Genomic DNA, 20,747 nt, shown 5'->3' with positions numbered 1-20,747 from the left:
AGTTTACCTCATTATTGGTGCTCCTCCTGAAAGTTTTTGTTCTGGTTCATCGGTGCCTACAAGGAGTGGAGCATCATGACGACTACACAGGTGGAGAAAGTGGCAGGCATATTTTGCTATAATGAACAACAAGCAACTGAGATTCTGTCGTTAGTTGAGAGGGGGACAGCCTTTCTGAATACTCCAGACCCCAAACCATTACAGTGGGAATTGGAAGTGACCATGAAGCGGAGGATCAACTTGGATTTACATTCCAAAACTTTGACTGAGTATTGCCATACTAAAAGGATCCCCAGGTCCATGAGATCCCAAATAGCGCCCATTATGTTTCCACATGACGCATCATATTGTGAGGTCTGGGCGAATATCTGGAATAAGGCGTCTTTAGACGCAATGCTGCACACGATTGTGCGCATCCAACAGGAGCTTCCTCTTCTTACGGCAAAGATCGAAGTTTTGACCAAGCAAATCAAGGATACCTTACCAGGTGACAAGTTCACGGAGTTCATGGACACTTTGGGAACCAAGATGGATAACCTGACCAAAACCATCAAGGATGAAAAAAGAGGGAAATTCACCCGGGATACATGCGATTATGTGTCTGGTTACGTATACTCCTGGCAGCGTCTGCCCAGTGCCCGTCCAGCACCGAGAGGGAGGAAACCACCCAGAGGAAAGAAACCTCCAAATTCTGGGGCCGGTTCGGCCCGTGATGAATCAGGTGCCTCTTCGCGTGATGCCTCCCCAAACTGTGGAGGCGGAGGAAACATAGAGGGGGCAGGCGCCGCAGGAGGAGAAGTCCCCAAGAGGAGATTGAGTCCACGGGTTCTACGACAGAGGAAGAACCTGTAGAATCCTTAGTGGTCAATATCTCATCTCGGACTCTTTCAGAGGAGGAGACTCGTGTATTGAACTATGGACTGTCATTTTGTCCAACCAACTTTACTAATTTTTTTACGTTGGACCAGGAATTATTTCGTTTTTTTCGGAGTGTACGGCTAAAACACTTTTTTGCATGTTTACCCCCCTTTCCATCCAATAGATACAATGAGGATGATGGTTGCTTCAGACTCAAAGCCATGGGCTTCAGAAACCCTAGTTCTTTCTTACCACCGAGTCACCCCATCATAGATAATTTTGTTTCCAAAGTGCAAGGGGATATCAAAAATATAGAGGAGGGGAGTAAAAAGGGTGGTTTTTTTGTACCTCAGAATCTTACTAAGCTAGAGAAAGGGGCGTTGTCTTCATTGCAGCAGGATGTGTCCATCACCATCCGCCCTGCCGATAAGGGTGGGGCTGTGGTGGTGATGGACACGGACATGTATGTGGCAGAGATTATGAGACAGTTATCTGACCAGGGAGTTTATCAGCCCATACCAGGAGATCCGCTTGTGTGGATCCGCAAGAAAGTAGATGACCTCCTGACTGCCGCTCTTGAGAAAGGTATCATAGACCAGGGACTTTTTAAGTTTCTCAGGGAAGACTACCCAGTGACACCAAAATTATACACCCTCCCTAAAATTCACAAGTGTTTAATGAATCCTCCTGGCCGACCCATTGTGGCTGGTGTTGGCTCAATCTTTGTACCATTGGCCAAATTTTTGGATTCTATTCTTCAGCCATTAGTCCAGGCCACCCCTTCATACCTGAGGGACACTTCTATGTTTTTGGAAAAGTTGAGTGGTGTCACACTCCCTGGGGAGGACGTCCTCCTGGTGACCTTTGACGTCGAGAGCCTCTACACCTCCATCCCACATGATGGGGGTGTGGAGGCCGTAGACTGGTTTCTCATGACTCGTACAGATCTGACGGTTCAGCAGAGGATGTTTTGCACTAGGCTATTACAGGTTGTACTTCAATGTAACTATTTTGAGTTTGGGGGACAGTTCTACTTACAGCTACGTGGGACCGCCATGGGGTCGAACGTGGCTCCCTCCTATGCAAATTTATACATGGGCCTCTATGAAGAGGCCTTTGTTTATGGTAATTCCTTGTTCCACCAGCATTCACTATGCTGGTGGCGTTTTATTGACGATATCTTTTGCATTTGGAGGGGGCCCCGTTCGACCCTTATGGATTTTGTGACCCAGATGCATGACTCGTGTCCCTTTATACGACTGACGTCCCACCATGATCCAGTGTCTATTTCGTTTTTGGATACTTTGGTCATCAGGGTGGGTGACCGACTCTCCACTGACCTTTATACCAAGGATACTGATCGCAACTCACTTTTGCATTATAGAAGTTTTCATCCAACAGGTACCAAAAACAGCATTCCACTTAGCCAGTTAGGTAGGGTGGACAAAATAGTCAGTGACGAGTCTAGATGTTGTTTCCAGAAAGAACAAATGACGTTGAAGTTCCGCAGGAGGGGCTATCCCCCATCTACGTTTGTGCCTCGTGTTGGTGGGAGGCGGAGACAGATTGGCCCACGCATTCCATTTGTGTCGACCTTCAGTGCCTGCAGTGACGCAGTATCGCGAGTGATCCGCAGGCACTGGAGGATCCTCACTGAGGGATTTCCATTCGTTCCTGAATTTCGTTTTCCCCCCATTATGTCGTTTAAAAGGGCACCGACGATCCGTGACAAATTGACCCAAAAAAATGCACAGGTCAGCAGCAAACATGCTGGTATGTTTCCATGCCTGGGATGCCATATGTGTGGGATGGTGCTTAAAGGCAACAGATTCACACATCCATCCCAAGGCACAACTTTTTTTCTTAAATCGACGGTATACGTGTGATTCCAGTTTTGTGGTCTACTTACTCAAGTGCCCTTGTGGCCTTGGGTATGTGGGTATGACTACCCAGCGGTTGAAGGACCGTATTTCGTCCCATAAGTCTGCGATCCGTAACAAAGTGCGGGGTCAGTCTGTCTCTGAACATTTCGCCTTAAAGGGACACTCAGTGTCGCAGTTGAGGGTGACAGTTATTGACTCTGTCCCCGTCAACTGGCAAGGGGGTAATAGAGAAACGGCATTATTGAAAAGAGAGGCAGCTTGGATTAGAAAGCTGGACACATTAGAACCTAAGGGTATGAATCGGGAGTACGATCTGGGTTTTTGTGTCCATAACCGTTAACTTAATGTCAGCTGTGTGATATTCTTATTACCTTGCCTTTTTCACCATCATTTTATTATTATTTTGTGATGTTGCAATTTTCATATACCTATTGCTCTTTTTGTGTTTTTAGGTTCCCCTGGGTGGTGTGTATGGCCGTCCTGATTGAGGTTTCTTCTGGGTGGTATGTATTGCCATCCTGACACATGGTGTGACATTGATCCATTTGCCTGACATAATATTTTTATATTTTGATTTAATTTTTGGGTTATTTGATTCTTATTTTCCCTTTTTTTATATAGTTCTCTATACATTTATAATTTTTCTTAATTTTTGGGTTCTTGATTTTTGTATCTAGCGTGCGCCTTGTCCTAAGTCGGGATATTTACGTTCTTGTATGCCTTTTCGCTTGATATGTCTTGTGTCCACAGTATTTATTTTGTGGCCGGACTCTTTTTTACGTTTTTCTACGTTTTTATGGCGGCAAGTGGCGTTTCCTAGGCTGTGGACTGGGCGCACGCATAGTATCAAGCTGCTGAGCCCGATTGTGTACACTCAGGCTTGTTGCCTAGTGACCATCGGACTCTGCGTGCTAAGTGGAGGTTTCTTCCGGTTGTTCCGGAAGTTCGGGCCTTTTGATGGAGCGCAGTGTTGCGCTCCATCGATACACATGGTGCCTGCCCCCTGCGTGCTGCCGCTGTTTGATGGATGCGGCGCACGGGGAGGAGGGGTGATGACGTAGTTGGAGGAGGATGCCGGCTCCCATTGCGCGTGTCTTGATTGTCGTTCGCTACAGGTGACAGGTAAATGGAAGTTATGTCTCCCCAATGTGATTTGCATATTAAGTTGTCTGTTCCCCATCAGGTCCGCCATGCTACACCCCGCCCAGCAGGACACCGATTGGTGTTTTTAGTGGGGGAGGGATACTTAAGGACACATGTAGTGGTGTTATTTGTAGGCTATTGCAATTTGAGAAAGGGCTATGCCCGAAACAGCGTCTGTCTTGCTGAAGCCATGTTTGTGTGATTAAAAGAGCTTATTGATACTATTCATCTCCAGTGGTGCTGGTCTTACTTGTGATTGGACTGTTGTTGGTCTCTAATGGCACAGAGGCCTTGACCGTGGCACATGTCAAGTTTACCTCATTATTGGTGCTCCTCCTGAAAGTTTTTGATCTGGGAGATGAAAGGGGAGTAGGAATGTCTCCATTAGGTTCAATTTAAATGTCAACCTAAGGGTGCATACACAATTACTGTGGGGGCTCCATCCCTCCAGCGACACCTCGAACCAAGTGCTATACAGGTTTCTTCCAGCCCCCTGTAGCTGTGGGTCCCTCATTGTGCTCCCAATCCACTCCATTGTACCACTGTCCTCATCTGATCAATCGGCGAATGCACATGCGTGAAACCCGCCTGGAAATGGGAGCATGATCGAGAAGGCACACGGTTCAGGTCGCGCATGTGCAGTAGCGTGCGACAGGTCAAGATGGCAAGCTTTTGGAGGGGCACAATGGAGTGGGCCAGGAGGAAACCAAGGGATCTGTAAGGCTGGAGGAAGCCACAGGTAAGTACAGTAGAACTCCCCCATCTCAGGTGCATTGTAAGCTTGGTACAAACATCCGATTTTGATTGGCCAATGACTACCCAATTTTACCACCTTCACAGCGAACAGATGTTGAATATTTTTAACGGGTTGTGTAGGTACACTCTCATACACCATGGGAGTGGAAAATTGGTCAAGCCAAGTTGGATATGTGTACCAGGCTTTAAAATCTGAAGGACGGTATAAAAAAAAACTACCGATAAAAACATTAACACTGCTGCAACCTTGAGTTGCACAAACACGCACACAAAATGTTTATTTCAATGTCTTTATTTTCCCCCTTTAGTTTAAAAAACAATATCTGTCCAGTTTCAGGAATAACTCCGACTCTGACACGGAGCTGCGAACGTCTCATTTAACACTGGTTTGTTAACATCAAAAACATTTCAAATGATTTGAGGAAAAAAAATTAAAAATAAAAACACCACCAAATTAACCATTTAAGCAAAACAAATACATTGTATTCATTAAAGGAAATACTGATGGCAATGGTCTACAGATCGCAGATCTGCTGAACACAAATGGTACTGACGTTGGTTAACCACAGGCCTGGATTTACTAAGGCTGATAAGCATTGCCTCTAGTAGGCAAGCAAGAGTTTTCAGCTGTCATCTGCATTATATCAGATCAAAGTTAGAGACGGTCATGCAAATTTGTATGAGTCTTGGAAACCGGCCAATAAAAAACTAGCAGGAGGTGCAGTTGATTGGCCCAGCTGTGAACAATTTGCATGTGAACCAGATCAATTAGCATATCACTGACCATCTCCAGTTGTATTGAGAGTTGCTAATAGGGATGACCAATGACATGCAAATATTTCCAAGTTCATGCAGGATTATGTACATTTTTATGCAAATATATGGAGCTTGAAAATGGACCATTCAAGTCCCACCAAGGTTTATATTGATTGGTCCATTTTCAAGCTGCACATATGTTCATAAAAATTTGCATAAAAAATTGCTTTATTCAGGTAACTTTGGGGTTTATTACAAAAAGTTCCTGCCATGTGTACGCTGCCATTTCACTCATCTTTCAGCAATCTTCACTGCAGTCTGATATGACTCAGGTGACAGCTGGAAACGTCTGCATATCTAATAGACTGTGTTTAAAGCCTGGTACACACAGGAAGGAGAAATCGTTCAAAACAAACAATTTCTCTTTCAGACGTAATTTGAAAATGAATGAAACTAACAAAGGTTTAAACGATCCACAACGGCCATCAGGCATTTAAAACGAAAGTCAGATAATCGTTCACAACAGTTCGTACAGAGCTGTAATGGATTATTAAACGATGTGTCCGCTAAGTCTACGGCGCTTTGGCAATTACATCGGAAAGCGATCGTTTGGCATTGCGGGTGCAGTCATCTTGTCGGTAATCTCTGTAGTGTCCGCGAGCGGCAATGGGGGACCAGAGAACGCTGTGGGAAGAGGCTCCGGTACACTATAACAGAACCCAGCCCAGGATTACTGGATCGGGTCAGCGGATCACTCGGGCTCTCCTTTGCTCTCAGACTCAGTAAATCACAAGCCGTAGTTCCCAGTTACACATCAGACCTGGCATTAGGCACGCTGGCAGTGGTGTACACAACTTTGTAACCTGTGATGGCCGCATCCATCGCTTGTTAGTAGACCTGCTCCCGGACTCTGACGTTTCTTTGGCTTACATCGACAAGCAGCGGACAGCCAACAGGAAGAAGTGTTCCGTTGGCCATCGCCTACGACTGATCTGTGGCAGCAACAAGTGCTTCTGGCTGCGGAGGGGCAATGAGAGGCTGGGCATTGCAAAGTGGTGCAATTTGTTTTACAGCTTGAAGGTCAAGCTGCCTAAATTCGCATAAAATTAGCATGAACTCACAATATTTCACTGGCCCTACTATTGAGTAGAGATGGCCGGTGACATGCGAGTGACACCAGCTTGCATGCAAACTGTATGCTCCTTGGAACTAGGCCAATCAAAAACCACAGGAAGTGCTGAAATTACTAGCCTCTCATTTGCTTACCTCTAATGGGCGGCACTTCCTGTGTACAGAGGTCTATGGAGGTCAGACATGTTTAGGGTAAGTAGGTGCAGATCTTTCCTGTTCCCAGATGGGCTTCTTCTCTGTACTAGTGCCTCTTAAGGAACCACACACACTTTAGCAAGTTAGGCATTACATTAATCATTTGTTTTGTTTTTTGAATGTAGTGAAATATCTCCCCAGGGCAGTTATTATAGTGGAGCCTGCAACTCTACTACAAAACTTTAAAGGGAACCTAAACTGAGAGGGATATGGATGTTTCCTTTTAAACAATACCACTTGCCTGGCAGTCCTGCTGATCTATTTGGCTACAGTAGTGGCTGAATCACATACCTGAAACAAGCATACAGCTAATCCAGTCTGACTTCAGTCAGAGCACCTAATATGCATGCTTGTTGAGGGGTTGTGCCTAAAAGTATTAGAGACAGAGCATCAGCAGGAGTCAGGCAACTGGTATTATTTTAAAAGGAAAAATCCATATCCTTCTCAGTTTAGGTTCCCTTTAAGCTCTCATGTCCTTCAATCTGATTGGTTGCTACGGACAACCCCCTCTCCCCGCCCCAGCATACATGAAAAAACAGGATCACACAGCTCCTGCAAAAGTTCTGGCGGGGTTAATTACTATTCCCCCTCCAGGCCGCTATGGACTCTGGGGAAAGATGTAATTTGGCTGCCAGCTATTGCTGGCGGCTGAATTATGCTATTTCTATAGTAATTTGGGCTCTGTCTTTTGCCAGCACCCAAATTACTGTCCGAGTGCACATTATGGCCTATGGCGTGGCATGTCGCACCCAAATTTCCCTGCAGCGTTTTGCCGTGCCTCCCCCACTTTCTCCTGGGCCTGCACATTTCAACAACAAGTTGGTACTTATAGAAGGCAGGCAGGGGCCTCATACACACAAACACACATGGAAAGCGCTGTTATAGGGCTGGGGATCTGTTTTAATGTACTGCAGCTTAGCACGACAGCTGAAGGAGCATCTTGCTGGGGAAGGGATTAGACGCTGCGCTGTATTTGCATTATAGATACAATCATGCCCTGTCTGAATTAAGCTGAGAATCCTGGAAGGTTACACTCTACAGGCTGAGTTTTACAATCATTTCCAAGTTTGAGGTCTAATGCGCATCGCTCAATATCCCAGTATTTGCATACAATAATCATGCAACAGCTTGCACAGGAAGCATAGGTCTCTCCAGTTAATGCAGATATAGTGTGCACCTCTGTCCACCTTTCTGTGCAGTCTGGAGGATACTGTAACGTTGCAGCCATGCACAGGCAAGTCACAAATAACCCGGCAATTCCCTCAGTAATCAGGGAGCAGCTTACACAGGAAGCATAGGTCTCACTGGCTGACGGACTGACGTATGACACACGCGCCCGCCCACTTTCCACTTAAGACTGAGAACACACTTAGCAGAAACGTTAGCGTTGCAGAAAACGCAGCGTTTATGCGCATAAGGTTAGTCAATGGGCCACAAAAAAAGCATATGCGTTTTGTATGCGTTTTTAAAAACGCTAGTTTGTTGCATATTTTTTAAAAATGCACATAATGAAAAACAATGGTGACGCAATGTAATGCGTTTTACATGTGTTTTTATAAAAAGAGTGTTTTCTGATGCATTTCCGCTTCCTGTTGATTTCCTAGTGATTTGCATAAAACAATATAAAAACGCATGCAAAATGCATATGTGTGCACTGTGCACCCAGCCATACCTGGATACAGACTGTTGCCGACTGGGGGGAGGTAAAGCTTGCAGCGTATCTAGAGAGTGGAAGGGTTCTCTGACCTGCTCTTTCACCAATTATGCATGCTGCATTTTATTGTCAGAAAGAAAACCCCAAAGGAGATGTCTACAGCACTTTCAGTGACTAATTGCAGGATTTAGGTAAAACCATTACCGTTTTTACCTGCAGATCTGCTACTCCTCGGACACGTCGCTCCCACTTTAGGCTATAAGCTGTACATTCTGGATGTGACATGGCAGTATTATAAAATGGGTTTAAAATTATGGCAGTAATCTTTCATGATTGATTAGGATCCCCAGTTTAAAGAAATCTTAAGCACAAGTACATGAACACTAAGTTTAGTTTATGAAAATGAAGGTTAAGAACATTTGCCAAAATTGTAGACTGCCGAGACCCCCCTCCCCCCACTTTTGTCGCCAGTGGTAATTATAGTAAGTTAGAGGATGAATCCTACCGTTAAAGGGACCACTGCAGTAGAAAAAAGTAAGCAGTTAAAATCTGACAGGTTTTGGACTAGTCCATCTCCTCATAGGGGGGAAGCTGGAGATGGACTAGTCCAAAACCTGTCAGTTCTGTTAGACTAACTTACTTTTTTTTTTTTTTTTTTGCTATAGTCAGAGCCAGATTTACAGTTCAGGAGCCGGTGGGTGTGGGCGTTCTCGTGCCATAAACTCCGCCCCTCAACTCAGACCACACCGCCATATTAGGTAGGATTCCCTCCTCCCTAGACTAGACAGACAGATTTTCCCCAGTATTTGGTAACCCCATTAATCTAGGTAGAAGTGCCCCCCCCCCCCTCCCGAGTATAGGGAGCCAGATGTGCTTTCACCACAGTATTAAGTAGCCTTCCCAATAGGTAGAGGACATTTGGGGAGGGGAGCCACCTCTCCTACATAAGGCGCCTGTAGACAAGAGCCTACAGTGCCTTATGGTAAATCCAGCCCTGGCTATAGTGGTTCTTTAACAGAACAGGTGTCCTTGGGAAGCCTGTTCTGTTTACAACAACAGTAATGTTTAAGAACACTGCCCCACTTTTCACCTGGTGCCAACTGTCACAGAAATCAGGGAAAAATATTACCAAGACTGACAATTAAAACCCATCCGTCCACCTGTAATGCAGAAATGTGGGTCCGCTTTAAAGTGGACCTGAACTCTTGCACAGGACAGAAGGAAAACAGAAAAACGCACCCAGTATATACTAAAGGTGCATACACACATACGACTATAGTCGTTTGAAACGATCGTTCTCCGATCATTTCAAACGACGATCGTTTGAAAAAAAGCAGCCAACGACCATGAAGTCTAACGCCGGATGAGCTAGATCGTTCAAAACGAATGATCTAGCTTGGCGGATTTTCCCAACGACGATCGTTTGTAAAAGTAGTACATCATTGGAAACGATCGTTCGTACTAGGCCTGACATGCGCATTTCACTATTTCTACATGGAACTTTTCATTTTTATGCGCAAGCGCAATAGTTGCTTTATGTGATGTAACGTTCGTTTTAACGATCAGATCGTTACTCACCTTTTACAACTAACTTTACTTAGGTCGTTCTTTGTTCAATTAAAAGTTCGTTCGTCGTTCATAACGAACGATCATTGTCGCATGTGTGTACGTAGCATAAGAGAGCTTAGCCGGTCTCATTAGTCCTCATCTGTGTCTATTCACAAGTTGTAATTTGATCCCTCAGCTGTGTCAGCTGACTGGCATGGCAGATAAGGGAATATGAAAGCACAGGATGTTAACACTATGTCTGCTTCCATGAAAGCAGGAAGTAGAAAAACTGCAGATTATTGCAGGATTTTGTATCAGCTGTAACAAAGAAATGTTTTTCATTAAAGGTTATTATGCTGTTGCGTATCTTTTAGAGCAGAGAGGAAGTTCCGAATTCAGATCCGCTTTAAAGGGAAAACCACCTCTGATAAAACGTTATAAGAGCACATCCCTATGAACGACGCACAGGACAGAGATTTCTCCCACAAACCAATTAACATCCGAGTGGTTTCTATAAAATGTTTTCGGCATTGCCAAAAGTATCAGCACTCAACTTATATCAGCATTAACATAGAAGCAAGATGAAGCGTTCCCCACTGAAGTGAGGAAGAGAAAATTAAAAAAAATGAAGAAGCTCCGCCCTGAGTGTTAAAGGGTCTTACGGTTAATGATAACGTCAGATGTTATTGTAACCAAGTTGAAAAAAAGAAAACACATAGTTCTTGTGGACACGTTTTAAAAAATAGATAAAAATATTTTTTTCTCATCTTTTCTTGTATTCATACAGATTTGTCAACAAGCCAAAAAGAAAAGGGCTCTTTTGCCTTTGCGTGTTCTCCAGAAATTCAATAATTTAACCTAGTCGAGCAGTACTAAAAAGTCCCTCGCCTACAGGAGTACGTCAGCTGTAGCGCGGCACCGAGTATCCCGATGTGAGGCGGCTCATCAAAAGAACTTCTTAGCTGCTGCTTCCTGTTGACTCCTGAAAATGAAAAATAGAGGAGAAATGGGTTGTCTGCAATCTGGTGACCATGTCATAGTTTGTTGTATCCTGTACTGCTGTGAAAGGTATAGATCTCTACTTATTAGGAGAACTTGTGAGTTCAGCAAATTTTATTACTTTATTATTACCTGCGATACTGACTTCCTATGGCAATGTCCGATGCTGCTCAGTTAAAGAGAGTCTAAAGCCTAAAAAAATAGCTCTTCTTACCTTGCAGTCGTCTTCAGCAATAATGGCATAGCTGAAACGCTGCATTCCCACGGCAATAAATCCCCGGGGCAAGACTTGGGGCTCCTTTCGGGTAGAGGCAGAGCTTTGGGCAGTAGCTCTGCCTCTACTAGCGTCAATCTGCGCCAATCGCCGCCTCTCCCCGCCCGTCTCAGTCTTCTTTCACTGAGAGGGGCGGGGTGAGGCGGCAATCAGCGCAGATTGATTGGACTGGAGGCAGAGCTACTGCCCAATACTCTGCCTCCACCGGGCAGCAAAAACCACGACTTTCAAAGTTGTGGATTTTTGCCCCGGGATTTTGGGGGGTTAAAACCTCTTTATGCCGCGGAGATGCAGCGTTTTAGCTCTGACATTGAATCCTCTGAAGAGGTTTTCAATGTAAAAACAACAACAAAACAAAAGACAACTGAAGCGAGAAGGATATGGAGGCTGCCATATTTATTTCCTTTAAACCACCTGGGTGTTACGGACCAGCTCAGCTTGTTTCTGGTGTTATTCAGACACTGCAGTCCAAGAAAAAAGAAGATGATGGGCATCTGCTGCATAAAAACCCTTTATTGTGGTGGGTGGACACAGTGGTTACAGCAGTGGGGGGAAAATGATGTCTGACAGCTGTTTCGCAAAGATGGACTTTGCTTATTCAGACACTGCTGCAGCCAAATCGATCAGCAGGATAGCCAGGCCACCAGTATTGTTTAGAACAGCCTTTCTCAACCTTTCTACCCTGGAGGAACCCTGGAAATAGCTTTTTGATCTCGAGGAACCCCTGCATTTATTTTGCAGGAGGCATGGTCTTTAAAAGTATGTGTGGCTGTTTATTTCACTACCCCCTATTACACTGCCACTCATTATACTGCCTCCTAAGCCCCTAATTTAGTGCTTCTTGTTACAGTACCACCTATTATAGTGAGCTCTATTATACTTCCCCCACTATAGGGGAAAATGCCAAGTAACCCCTGCAGAGTACTCAGGGAACCCTGGTTGAGAAAGCCTGGTTTAGAAGGAAATAAATATGGCAGCCTCCATATGCGTCCCCCTTCAGTTGTCCTTTAAAGGACAACTGTAAGGAGGCTGCCATGTATTTTTTTCCTTTTGTGCAATACCAGTTGCCTGGCAGCCCTGCTGATCTATGTGGCTGCAGTAGTGTCTGAATAACACCAGAAGCAAGCATGCTGCTAATCTTGTCAGATCGGACAATAATGTCAGAAACACCTGATCTGCTGCATGCTTGTTCAGGGTCTATGGCTGAAAGTATTAGAGACAGAAGATCAGCAGGGCTGCCAGGCAATTGGTATTGCACAAAAGGAAAAAAAAAACATGGCAGCCTCCCTACAGTTGTCCTTTAAGCTAAATACTCGCCACCCGATGGAGGAGGATGGATCCATTAGCATCCCTCTGACGAGCGTTCCACGACCCACCCTCCTTCCAGCGGATATATGTGAGGTTACACGATGGGCACGAATGGAAAGACAAGCTCAGTACTTTGCGCAGAGTGGTTGTGGTTCTTGCAGATCCAATCCGCAGTGATGGTTGTTCTTGCGCATCGTTAAACATCATTCCGGTGATCACGTGCCTCTACCCACATCATGAGATCGCGGAAATGCTTAAACTAAAAATCACTGTTTGTCAGAAAAATCGTGTAGTGGGTACAGGCCTTTAGATTAAGCAGCAGTCTGTGGGATGTCCAAACCCCTCCCCATTCCATCACGATTCAGAAGAAATGGGGAGGAACTGGGAGGAAAGGCCAGACAGTCTTTCACTGACCACGCCCACCACATCTCTGCAGCTGCCGACAGATTAACTATGCCCAGCTCTGGACCAAGAGCTCTGCGGAGTCTCATCAATGGCAGTATAACAGCCATTTACCCTTCAACACTAACCAGCATGTTTATAAAAGGGCTCAATAAAAGAGCAGTGAAAACCAGGTTCTTATTGCAATCAGGACTGGATAATAAGTGATACACATGGCTTTTATGCTGGGAACACACAATGCATTTTGTTTAAACTGATATATCGTGTGTACATGTCCAAACTGCTCCCTATAGATAAAGGGAGCAATTTTCCAATGATAACTCGATCCCTTTATCAGAAACAGATCAGACGGGTCGGAAATAATCGTCCGATTCCCTTCGATTGGACTGGAAGTTACATCGTGTAGTCCTGGCATTGTTCATTAAAGTAAAATTCTAAATGCCACATATATTTCCAGTAATTACTAGCAAGTAGCAATACAAAGGCTTTTTTTCATCTTTTCATTTGTGTGAAGAAAAAATGACAGAGAAAAGGGATTGTGGGCATTGCTATGGAGGACTGTGACCAGGACATCCCGCATACAGAATACAGAAACAGTCCTCACTAGCAGTAAAAATGAGTAAAAGGGAGTTCAGAATGATAGAAAGGAGAAATATAGCTTCAAATGTGTGTAAATCATCATCACCTGCAGCTCTGCGTGTTCTGTGTGTGTCTCTCTCTTCTATGCAGTCTAGAGTAAACAGTTTGCAGCCAGGGAGAAGTGTAACCTAGCTACATATTACAGCTCTGCCTTCCCTCCCCCGATGCACACAAAATTGTTACATACCTTTGGGTAAACAAAGCTATTTTTTCCACTCTGTGAGACCCCTGAAAAGGCTTCTAGTGTTGCTGGCTAAAAGCTCTATAGGAATGTGAGTTGTACAAAAAAATGGTTTCTTTGATAGTTGTTCTTTAAGCAGATAGCAGATAACTTTCCTTTTGCTTAGCGTGGTAAAAGTTTCAGTGCATTCTCCTAAGCCATCCCTGAAAGTCTGGCATCTTGTGTAGACAGACAATTGAGAGAGGGGTTTGATGGCATAGCAATGGAGGCAGTGAATGTGGCATCGCTAGGCTGATTTCTGAAAGATTTCATGCTGCAATTGACCGGCCTGAGGTGTAGGGGCACATTAACATTGGGGGGGATAACTTTTGATCCCTTTATCACTTGGGAGCTGCTTTGACATGTACACAAGATACAATTTCCCGTCCGATTATCTGTCGATCAGACAGGAAATTGCATCATGTGTCCCCAGCATAACATTAACTGCTAATAGCGTGTAAAACTTGACACCAAGGAAAGAAACATCTTTCATTGTACCTTTCTGAGAAATACAGAGACCAGCACTGGCTGATGTCACATTTCACACAGAACACAGACTCACCTCTGCTAATGGATTCTTCCAATGCAGCTAAAACTGACAAGGTAACTCAGAAAATGCTTACACAGCCATTAAACAATACTTAGACATTATTTATACACTGTAGTTTTTATAATGCTTGGCTCTTGATAGATGTCCTTCAAGTTGTTTAGATTAGAGGAAATACAGACTTGAAGCTAGCACTGCATTTATCAGATTTTTTTTTAACATGGACAGTGGTAAGTAGCAGGTGTGGACAGTAAGCCAAGATGCTGCCAGGGAAGCTACACTTTAAAAAATGGTCCCTTTTTTTCCCTGACCAGAGAACCGAACCCATGACCTCATCCTTCACAGGCAGAGGCAGTACCTCTGGAACTACTCAGATGGTCCCTTAGACATCAATATGATGTAAAAGCAACACCAATGGCAAAGGTTTATTGCATCTTGCCTCCACCCAGAAACCCTTAGAGCTGTATACATTAGCTGTGTGTATTTGTGTCATGTTTTTAGGTAAAACAAGGAACAGAAATCCCACAGCCCCCTATAGCTACTGATACTTGTGACTGCCCTTTAGGGTGGCAGGAGAGTACAGTGGTGGCAATGGATGCGTTACTCACCTGTACATAAAGTAGCCAATTAACAATAAGCTTTGAATGGCTACAAACATGAAGAAGTGTGTCGTGGAGAGACAAGATGGGATGGCAACTTCTGGGCACCTCTGCTTCTCATGCGGCTGGAAAAGAAAGGCATTCATATTATTGTGTAACTGTCGGGCATATCAATTCTTTATTTTTATCTGGTAAACAAGTAATAAGAATGCTAACCAGGCAATCCAAAAGTTAAAATCACTTACTTTTCTTGTTGATAAATGATCATTCACCAGCTTACCTGATTCTTATTTGGTACACACAAAATTTGGTACACACAAAGGAAGTTGCAGGGCATGCTGGGTTGTCCTTTTTTGCTTCTCTACTTCTCCTCAGACTTACTAATGTAGCCTAATTGGCTGAAGCCTTTTTCCCTCCGGTTTTCCCCTCCCACATGGTTCCTCTATGATTGGCCAATATTTCTTGTGCTGAGACAATGCACTTTCTATAGTGAAGGGCGGGCAATGCATACACAATCAGGCAGAGGAGAGTAAGGGGGGAAATGACATCAGGATTGGCTTCAAAATAGCCACAGTTAAAATGCTACTAGTGCGGCACTGAAACCTGTGGGATACGACTATAGGTGCCCATTGATGGTACCATTTTTTCATCAGATGTGATATTTTAAAGCAAATTTTTTACGACTGAATTGGACAGAAAAACTACGCAGTGTGTGGTGAAAAATAGATGTAAAATGATTCTATGGTCGAATGGAACAGAAAATGTAGTTGATCCGAAAGATGGATTTTTACCAGAGAGAAAATGCTCTAAACTACCCCGTTTAAGGGAACAATCAATAATTACCTTCCGATTACTTTTGACCATAAAAATTTGCTTTAAAACATTGCATCTGTTGAAAAAAAAACCTGTACCGTTAATGGACACCTTATCAGTTATTCTAAAGAGCAAGGGAGTTGTTAGGACTCTGTGTCTCTCCATTAGCTGTGTATACGGAGCGGAAGTGCTGCAATAAAGACTGGAACTCCTTGTAGAGAATAACACAGGTACTGCTAAAACACAGCACTAAACTGATCTGCAACATCAGCCACACCCGAGGTGGAAATAAACATTGTATGTATCCTCCTACTCCTAAAAAAATCCCATGGTTATATTTTATGTTTAAACATTTACAAAAGGAGATTAAATGTTTATTGTCGAGTTAAAATACATCAAATATTGACCTTTTTCATCTATCCCCTGCCCTCAGAATTTGTTCTCTGGCAGGAACAAGTTTTATGGCCGTAATTCCTTATCAGTGAGGGTTACGCTATAATCGGACAAGGGTCCGAATGAAGAGAAAATGTCACTTGCATATCTGAAAGTTAATGCTTTCAGGTAGAAAATGAAAACAAAAAAAAGCCTAGTTATTAATTTTTGGATATGGTGCATGTTACCTTGGGTAGACTTTAAACAAGAGTTCTACCCATTGCCATATGATGTGCATTCGGGTGTGAAACCGACACTCCTGTTTTGGAAGGATAGCTTGGCATTTTCTTCTTCAATTATATGGGTGTGTCATGTTACCCACATTGCTTTGCACCAACTCTGCCAGCTCTTGCACTGCTTATTCTACAAATCAGACTCATATCTAATCAGACGCATCTATGAAATAGATGCATTTGGCAATGGACGGAGTGCTCCTGATCAGCAAATTTGTTCATTTTGTCCTCTACAGACACCAAATCCTGAGAGGCTTCAGGCCTCGTTCACATTGCGTTCTGCTCGCGTTAGCGTTGGGGGTGTTTTTGTCATTTTTCGATTCCCGGCGCTTGGATGGGCTTCCATGTTTGTGAAAAGTGCTTTTCTAAGCGCTTTTCCCGAGCGGTTTTGTAATTCACTCCTTGGCACAAGTCAGGAAGTGAACTCTTTGACCCAGAAAAGAATAAATACAATGTATTTATTCTTTAAAACGCAAACGCAATCGATGCACAAAACATGTAGCGTTCTTCCTGTACCTTCCATTGAGGCAAAATCAGCCCAAAAATGGTCCAGGCAGCGCTTTGCTGAACGCAAGGGCCGCACTGATATGAACCTTCTCGGAGATACATTGCACAAGCGTTTTGGGGGCGATTTTAAAAATCGACTGCACTTGAAAACAAGGCGAAAACCACCTCTAGTGTGAACGAGTCCTTAGAGAGTTCGTTGCACACAGTTTATGAACCTCCATAATGCCTGGTACGTACAATGCAATTTCCCATCAGATTGATGGTCGAATCGATCATTTCTGACCGGTTCAATCTGATTTCCGATCGTTTTTATGATCACTTTTGTATAGAAGTGATCAGAAAACCAATTAGAAAATTTATTTAACAAACCTGTTGGAAATTATCGATTTGACCATCAATCTGATGGGAAATTGCATTGTGTGTACCAGGCATTAGGTGATTAGTGCACGGTTCACTTTAAATAGGTAGTAGAGATGAAGGACAGCACGGTGGCGTAGTGGTTAGTGCTCTCGTCTTGCAGCGCTGGGTCCCTGGTTTGAATCCTAACCAGGGAACTATCTGCATGGAGTTTGTATGTTCTCCCCGTGTCTGCGTGGGTTTCCTGCGGACAATCCGGTTTCCTCCCACACCCCAAACACATGCAGTTACCGTTAGCCCTAGACTGTAATGGACATACAATTATGGTAGGGATTAGATTGTGAGCTCCTCTGAGCACAGTCAGTGACATGACTATGTACTCTGTACAGCGCTGTGGAAGATGTTGGTGCTATATAAAATGAATTATTATAATGGACCTCCACCACAGCAGCATCTTGTGAGCAGGTCCTTACCAAGTTCTTCTGCACCAGGTTCTCAATGTCTCTCTTCACCACATGCAGATGCTCCTTGATGTCATTGAAGTGCTGTGTGGTCTCATAACCTCCTCCACCCAAGTTCTGGTTTCCAGAGACTATCTTTAATGTTTCACTCATCGAGTTCCTAAAACCAGGAGACATTAATAAAGTGATCAATAAATCCAGCTGTTTTGCAATCGCAAGGTTTAAAGATGAGCGGTCAGCCATACTATCTCAGAAAAAAAAAGCAAATATATAAGTAGATTAATACTTGCTCTACTTACATAACAGATGTATTGCACTGTCCACGTTATGATTCCTGTGAATTTTATGAAGGAAAAGTAGAGAATCCTATTCTAGACAGTTTCCATATTTACTGTGGCTATTTTGTAGCCAATCGTGATGTAATATCCGCCCTTAGTCTCCTCTGCTTGATTTGCCCACCCTTCACTATAGAAAGTGCATTGTTTCAGCCTGAGAAATATTGGCCAATCAGAAAGGAACAGAGGTGTGGGACAGGGCTGTGGAGTCGGTCCAAAAATCCACCGACTCCGAAGTTTAGGATTCCACCGACTCCGACTCCTCTAATTTGCATATTACAATTTTGTTGATTACAAGTATGTATTGTGAAATTCGTCTCTCTTAACTGCCAACGCTTAGGAATTTTACAAGACAACTGAAGTGAGAAGGATATGTAGACTACTATATTTATTCCCTTTAGACTAAAACTAGTCCTTGGTAAGAGTACTTGTAAAAGGTAAAGACCGGAACAAAAAACATCTATCAGGCCCTAGGCAATGTAAGTGTGGGTGCATGTAAGAATGATGTGCAGGTACTCTGCAGGGGAATGAGGAGATTCTTCCTCTATTACACATTCTTCATGCACAATCTGAACAAGGTTTATGGGTGACAGACAAAACCTCTGTGTTCAATGTGCACAACATTCTCAGTGGATTCCCTGCAGCTCTGTGGGGAGTGCATACGTAGAGTATAGTACTACTGTGTAACAAAGTAAACCTGAGACAGATTAAATTAAAGTTTTATACATACTTGGGGCTTCCTCCAGCCCCCTTCAGGCTAATCAGTCCCTCGTTGTCCTCCTCCACCACCTGCATCTTCTGCTATGAGTCCAGGTACTTGAGCCAGTCTGGCATAGTGCGCATGCACACACTCCACCGCCGGAAGCGTACTACACCTGCGCAGCACTATTGCGCAGGTGCAGAATGTTCCTGGCTGTGGGAGCGGCATGTGGCTGGACTGCGCTGACTGGCTGAATTACCAGGACTCATAGCAGAAGATCCAGGTGGTGGAGGAGGACAGCGAGGGACTGATTGGCCTGAAGGGGGCTGAAGGAAGCCCCAGGTATGTATAAAAAAAAACACCTTTACTTTTCATCCGTCTCAGTTACCCTTTAATTTGTAGTCACCAAACCAAATTTTAACAACATATCAAATTATTTGATTTCATGAGCAAAGGGAGTGCATACATTTGCATAAACCAGCATCAATGCAGAATTATTTCCATCTCATTAACCATCTCTATTAGTGACACAGCTACACATCAGGCTTTATTCCTACAGCATAGATGTTATTTAGTATATATGTTACGGCCAAAACCAGAAATCGGCCAATTCTAGAATTGGCCGGCCGTTTCTAGAACTGGCCGATTTCACGTCGGCCAAAGTCCAAAATGCTGGGAATTTCTGACATTGGCCGGCCAGTTCTAGAGCCAAAGTCCAAAACGCAAAAATTTTCTATTTGTTAGTTACAGCTGATACAAATCCTGCAATAAATCTGCAGTGTGTCTACATCCTGCTTTCTTGGGAGCAGGCATATTCTTAACATCCTGTGCTTTTAAATTAGCTGCTCTGCTGTGGCAGTCAGGTGACACAGGGGAGAGGGGGGATGCATGGCTGGGGGGTGCTTTGCTGGGCGCTATGCATGGCTGGAGGGGGGGGGGGGAGGCTTTGCTGGGCGCTTTGCATGGCTGGGGGGGGGGCTGAGTGCTTTGCATGGCTGGGAGGAGGGATTTGCTGGGCGCTTTGCATGGCTGGGGGGGGGGGGGGGGATTTGCTGGGTTTTTGCATGGCTGGGGTTTGATATGCTGGGCCCTTTGCATGGCCAGGGGGGCTTTGTGCATTGCTGGGGTAGTTTTGCATGGCTGAGGGAGGTGGGGGCTTTTCTGGCTGCTTTGCATGGCTGGGGGGAGGGATTTGCTGGGGCTTTGCATGGCTGGGGGGGGGATTTGCTGGGCGCTTTGCATAACTGGGGGGGGGGGCGGGCGAGTAAAAATTTCCCAATGGGGAGCCACTGACTAAATTATAGTAAAATATAAACAATTTTAATTATTAATCCTTACACTGCCGCCAACATCTATAGGTGTTCTGCGTTTTCACATTTATACATCATATACATCTAAAAGCATTTTAACCTCTTAACTCAAACTGGATGTTTATATGCATCCAGTTGAGCCTCTTTAAATCAATCAGGACATATATACGCTTCCCGTCAATCAGTGGCAGTGCACGTCGGTAACTGGTAAACGGGAACATGTGTTCCCCGAGCCAAATTTAAGTACCTGGGAATGAATGAACAGGACTACCATCAGGCCATATTCATTCATAAAAATGAAAGTAAAAGTGTCTCATAAAAAAGTAAATCAAAAACTTCCTGGTAACCAGGATATTGTACAGTGCAATCTTGTGGCTAAACAGTAAAATTAAAATAAAAAAAAACAATTAAAAAAGAGTTTTACAATAGGTATTAACCCCTTGTAAAACCCCCTACCCCATAATGACCAAACTAAACACTTGTAAAAAAAAAAAAAAAAAGCGAAACAAAAAAAAAAGACCCAAAGTGACCGCATTTGAAAAAAAAAAACAATTTTTTTAAACTATGTATGTCATGAGGGTATATTACTGTTATATTTGAAAATAAGGGCTTGTAACTATTGATCAGGTACAAAAAAAAAAAAAATAAATAAATAAAAAAAAAAAAATAGAAAGCATACATACACCT

General features: G+C 43.8%; 1 protein-coding gene across 1 annotated transcript in view; it reads right to left on the bottom strand.

Annotated features, from left to right (window-relative positions):
- Window positions 1-4,916: 4,916 nt before the first annotated feature.
- LMAN1 (lectin, mannose binding 1) overlaps window positions 4,917-20,747 on the bottom strand; it is a 78,862-nt gene continuing 63,031 nt past the window's right edge. The window contains exons 11-13 of the mRNA XM_068251263.1: window positions 17,728-17,875; window positions 14,922-15,037; window positions 4,917-10,906 (exon numbers count right to left, since the gene is read on the bottom strand). Of these exons, the coding sequence (XP_068107364.1) occupies window positions 10,870-10,906; window positions 14,922-15,037; window positions 17,728-17,875 (301 nt within the window). The 3' untranslated portion in view covers window positions 4,917-10,869. The remainder of the gene's footprint in view (window positions 10,907-14,921; window positions 15,038-17,727; window positions 17,876-20,747) is intronic.

The sequence above is a fragment of the Hyperolius riggenbachi genome, chromosome 1 (assembly GCF_040937935.1).
Source record: "Hyperolius riggenbachi isolate aHypRig1 chromosome 1, aHypRig1.pri, whole genome shotgun sequence".
Classification (NCBI taxonomy): Eukaryota; Metazoa; Chordata; class Amphibia; order Anura; family Hyperoliidae; genus Hyperolius; species Hyperolius riggenbachi.
The sequence above is the reverse complement of the archived record's forward strand: the minus strand, read 5'-3'. Positions and strand labels throughout refer to the sequence as shown.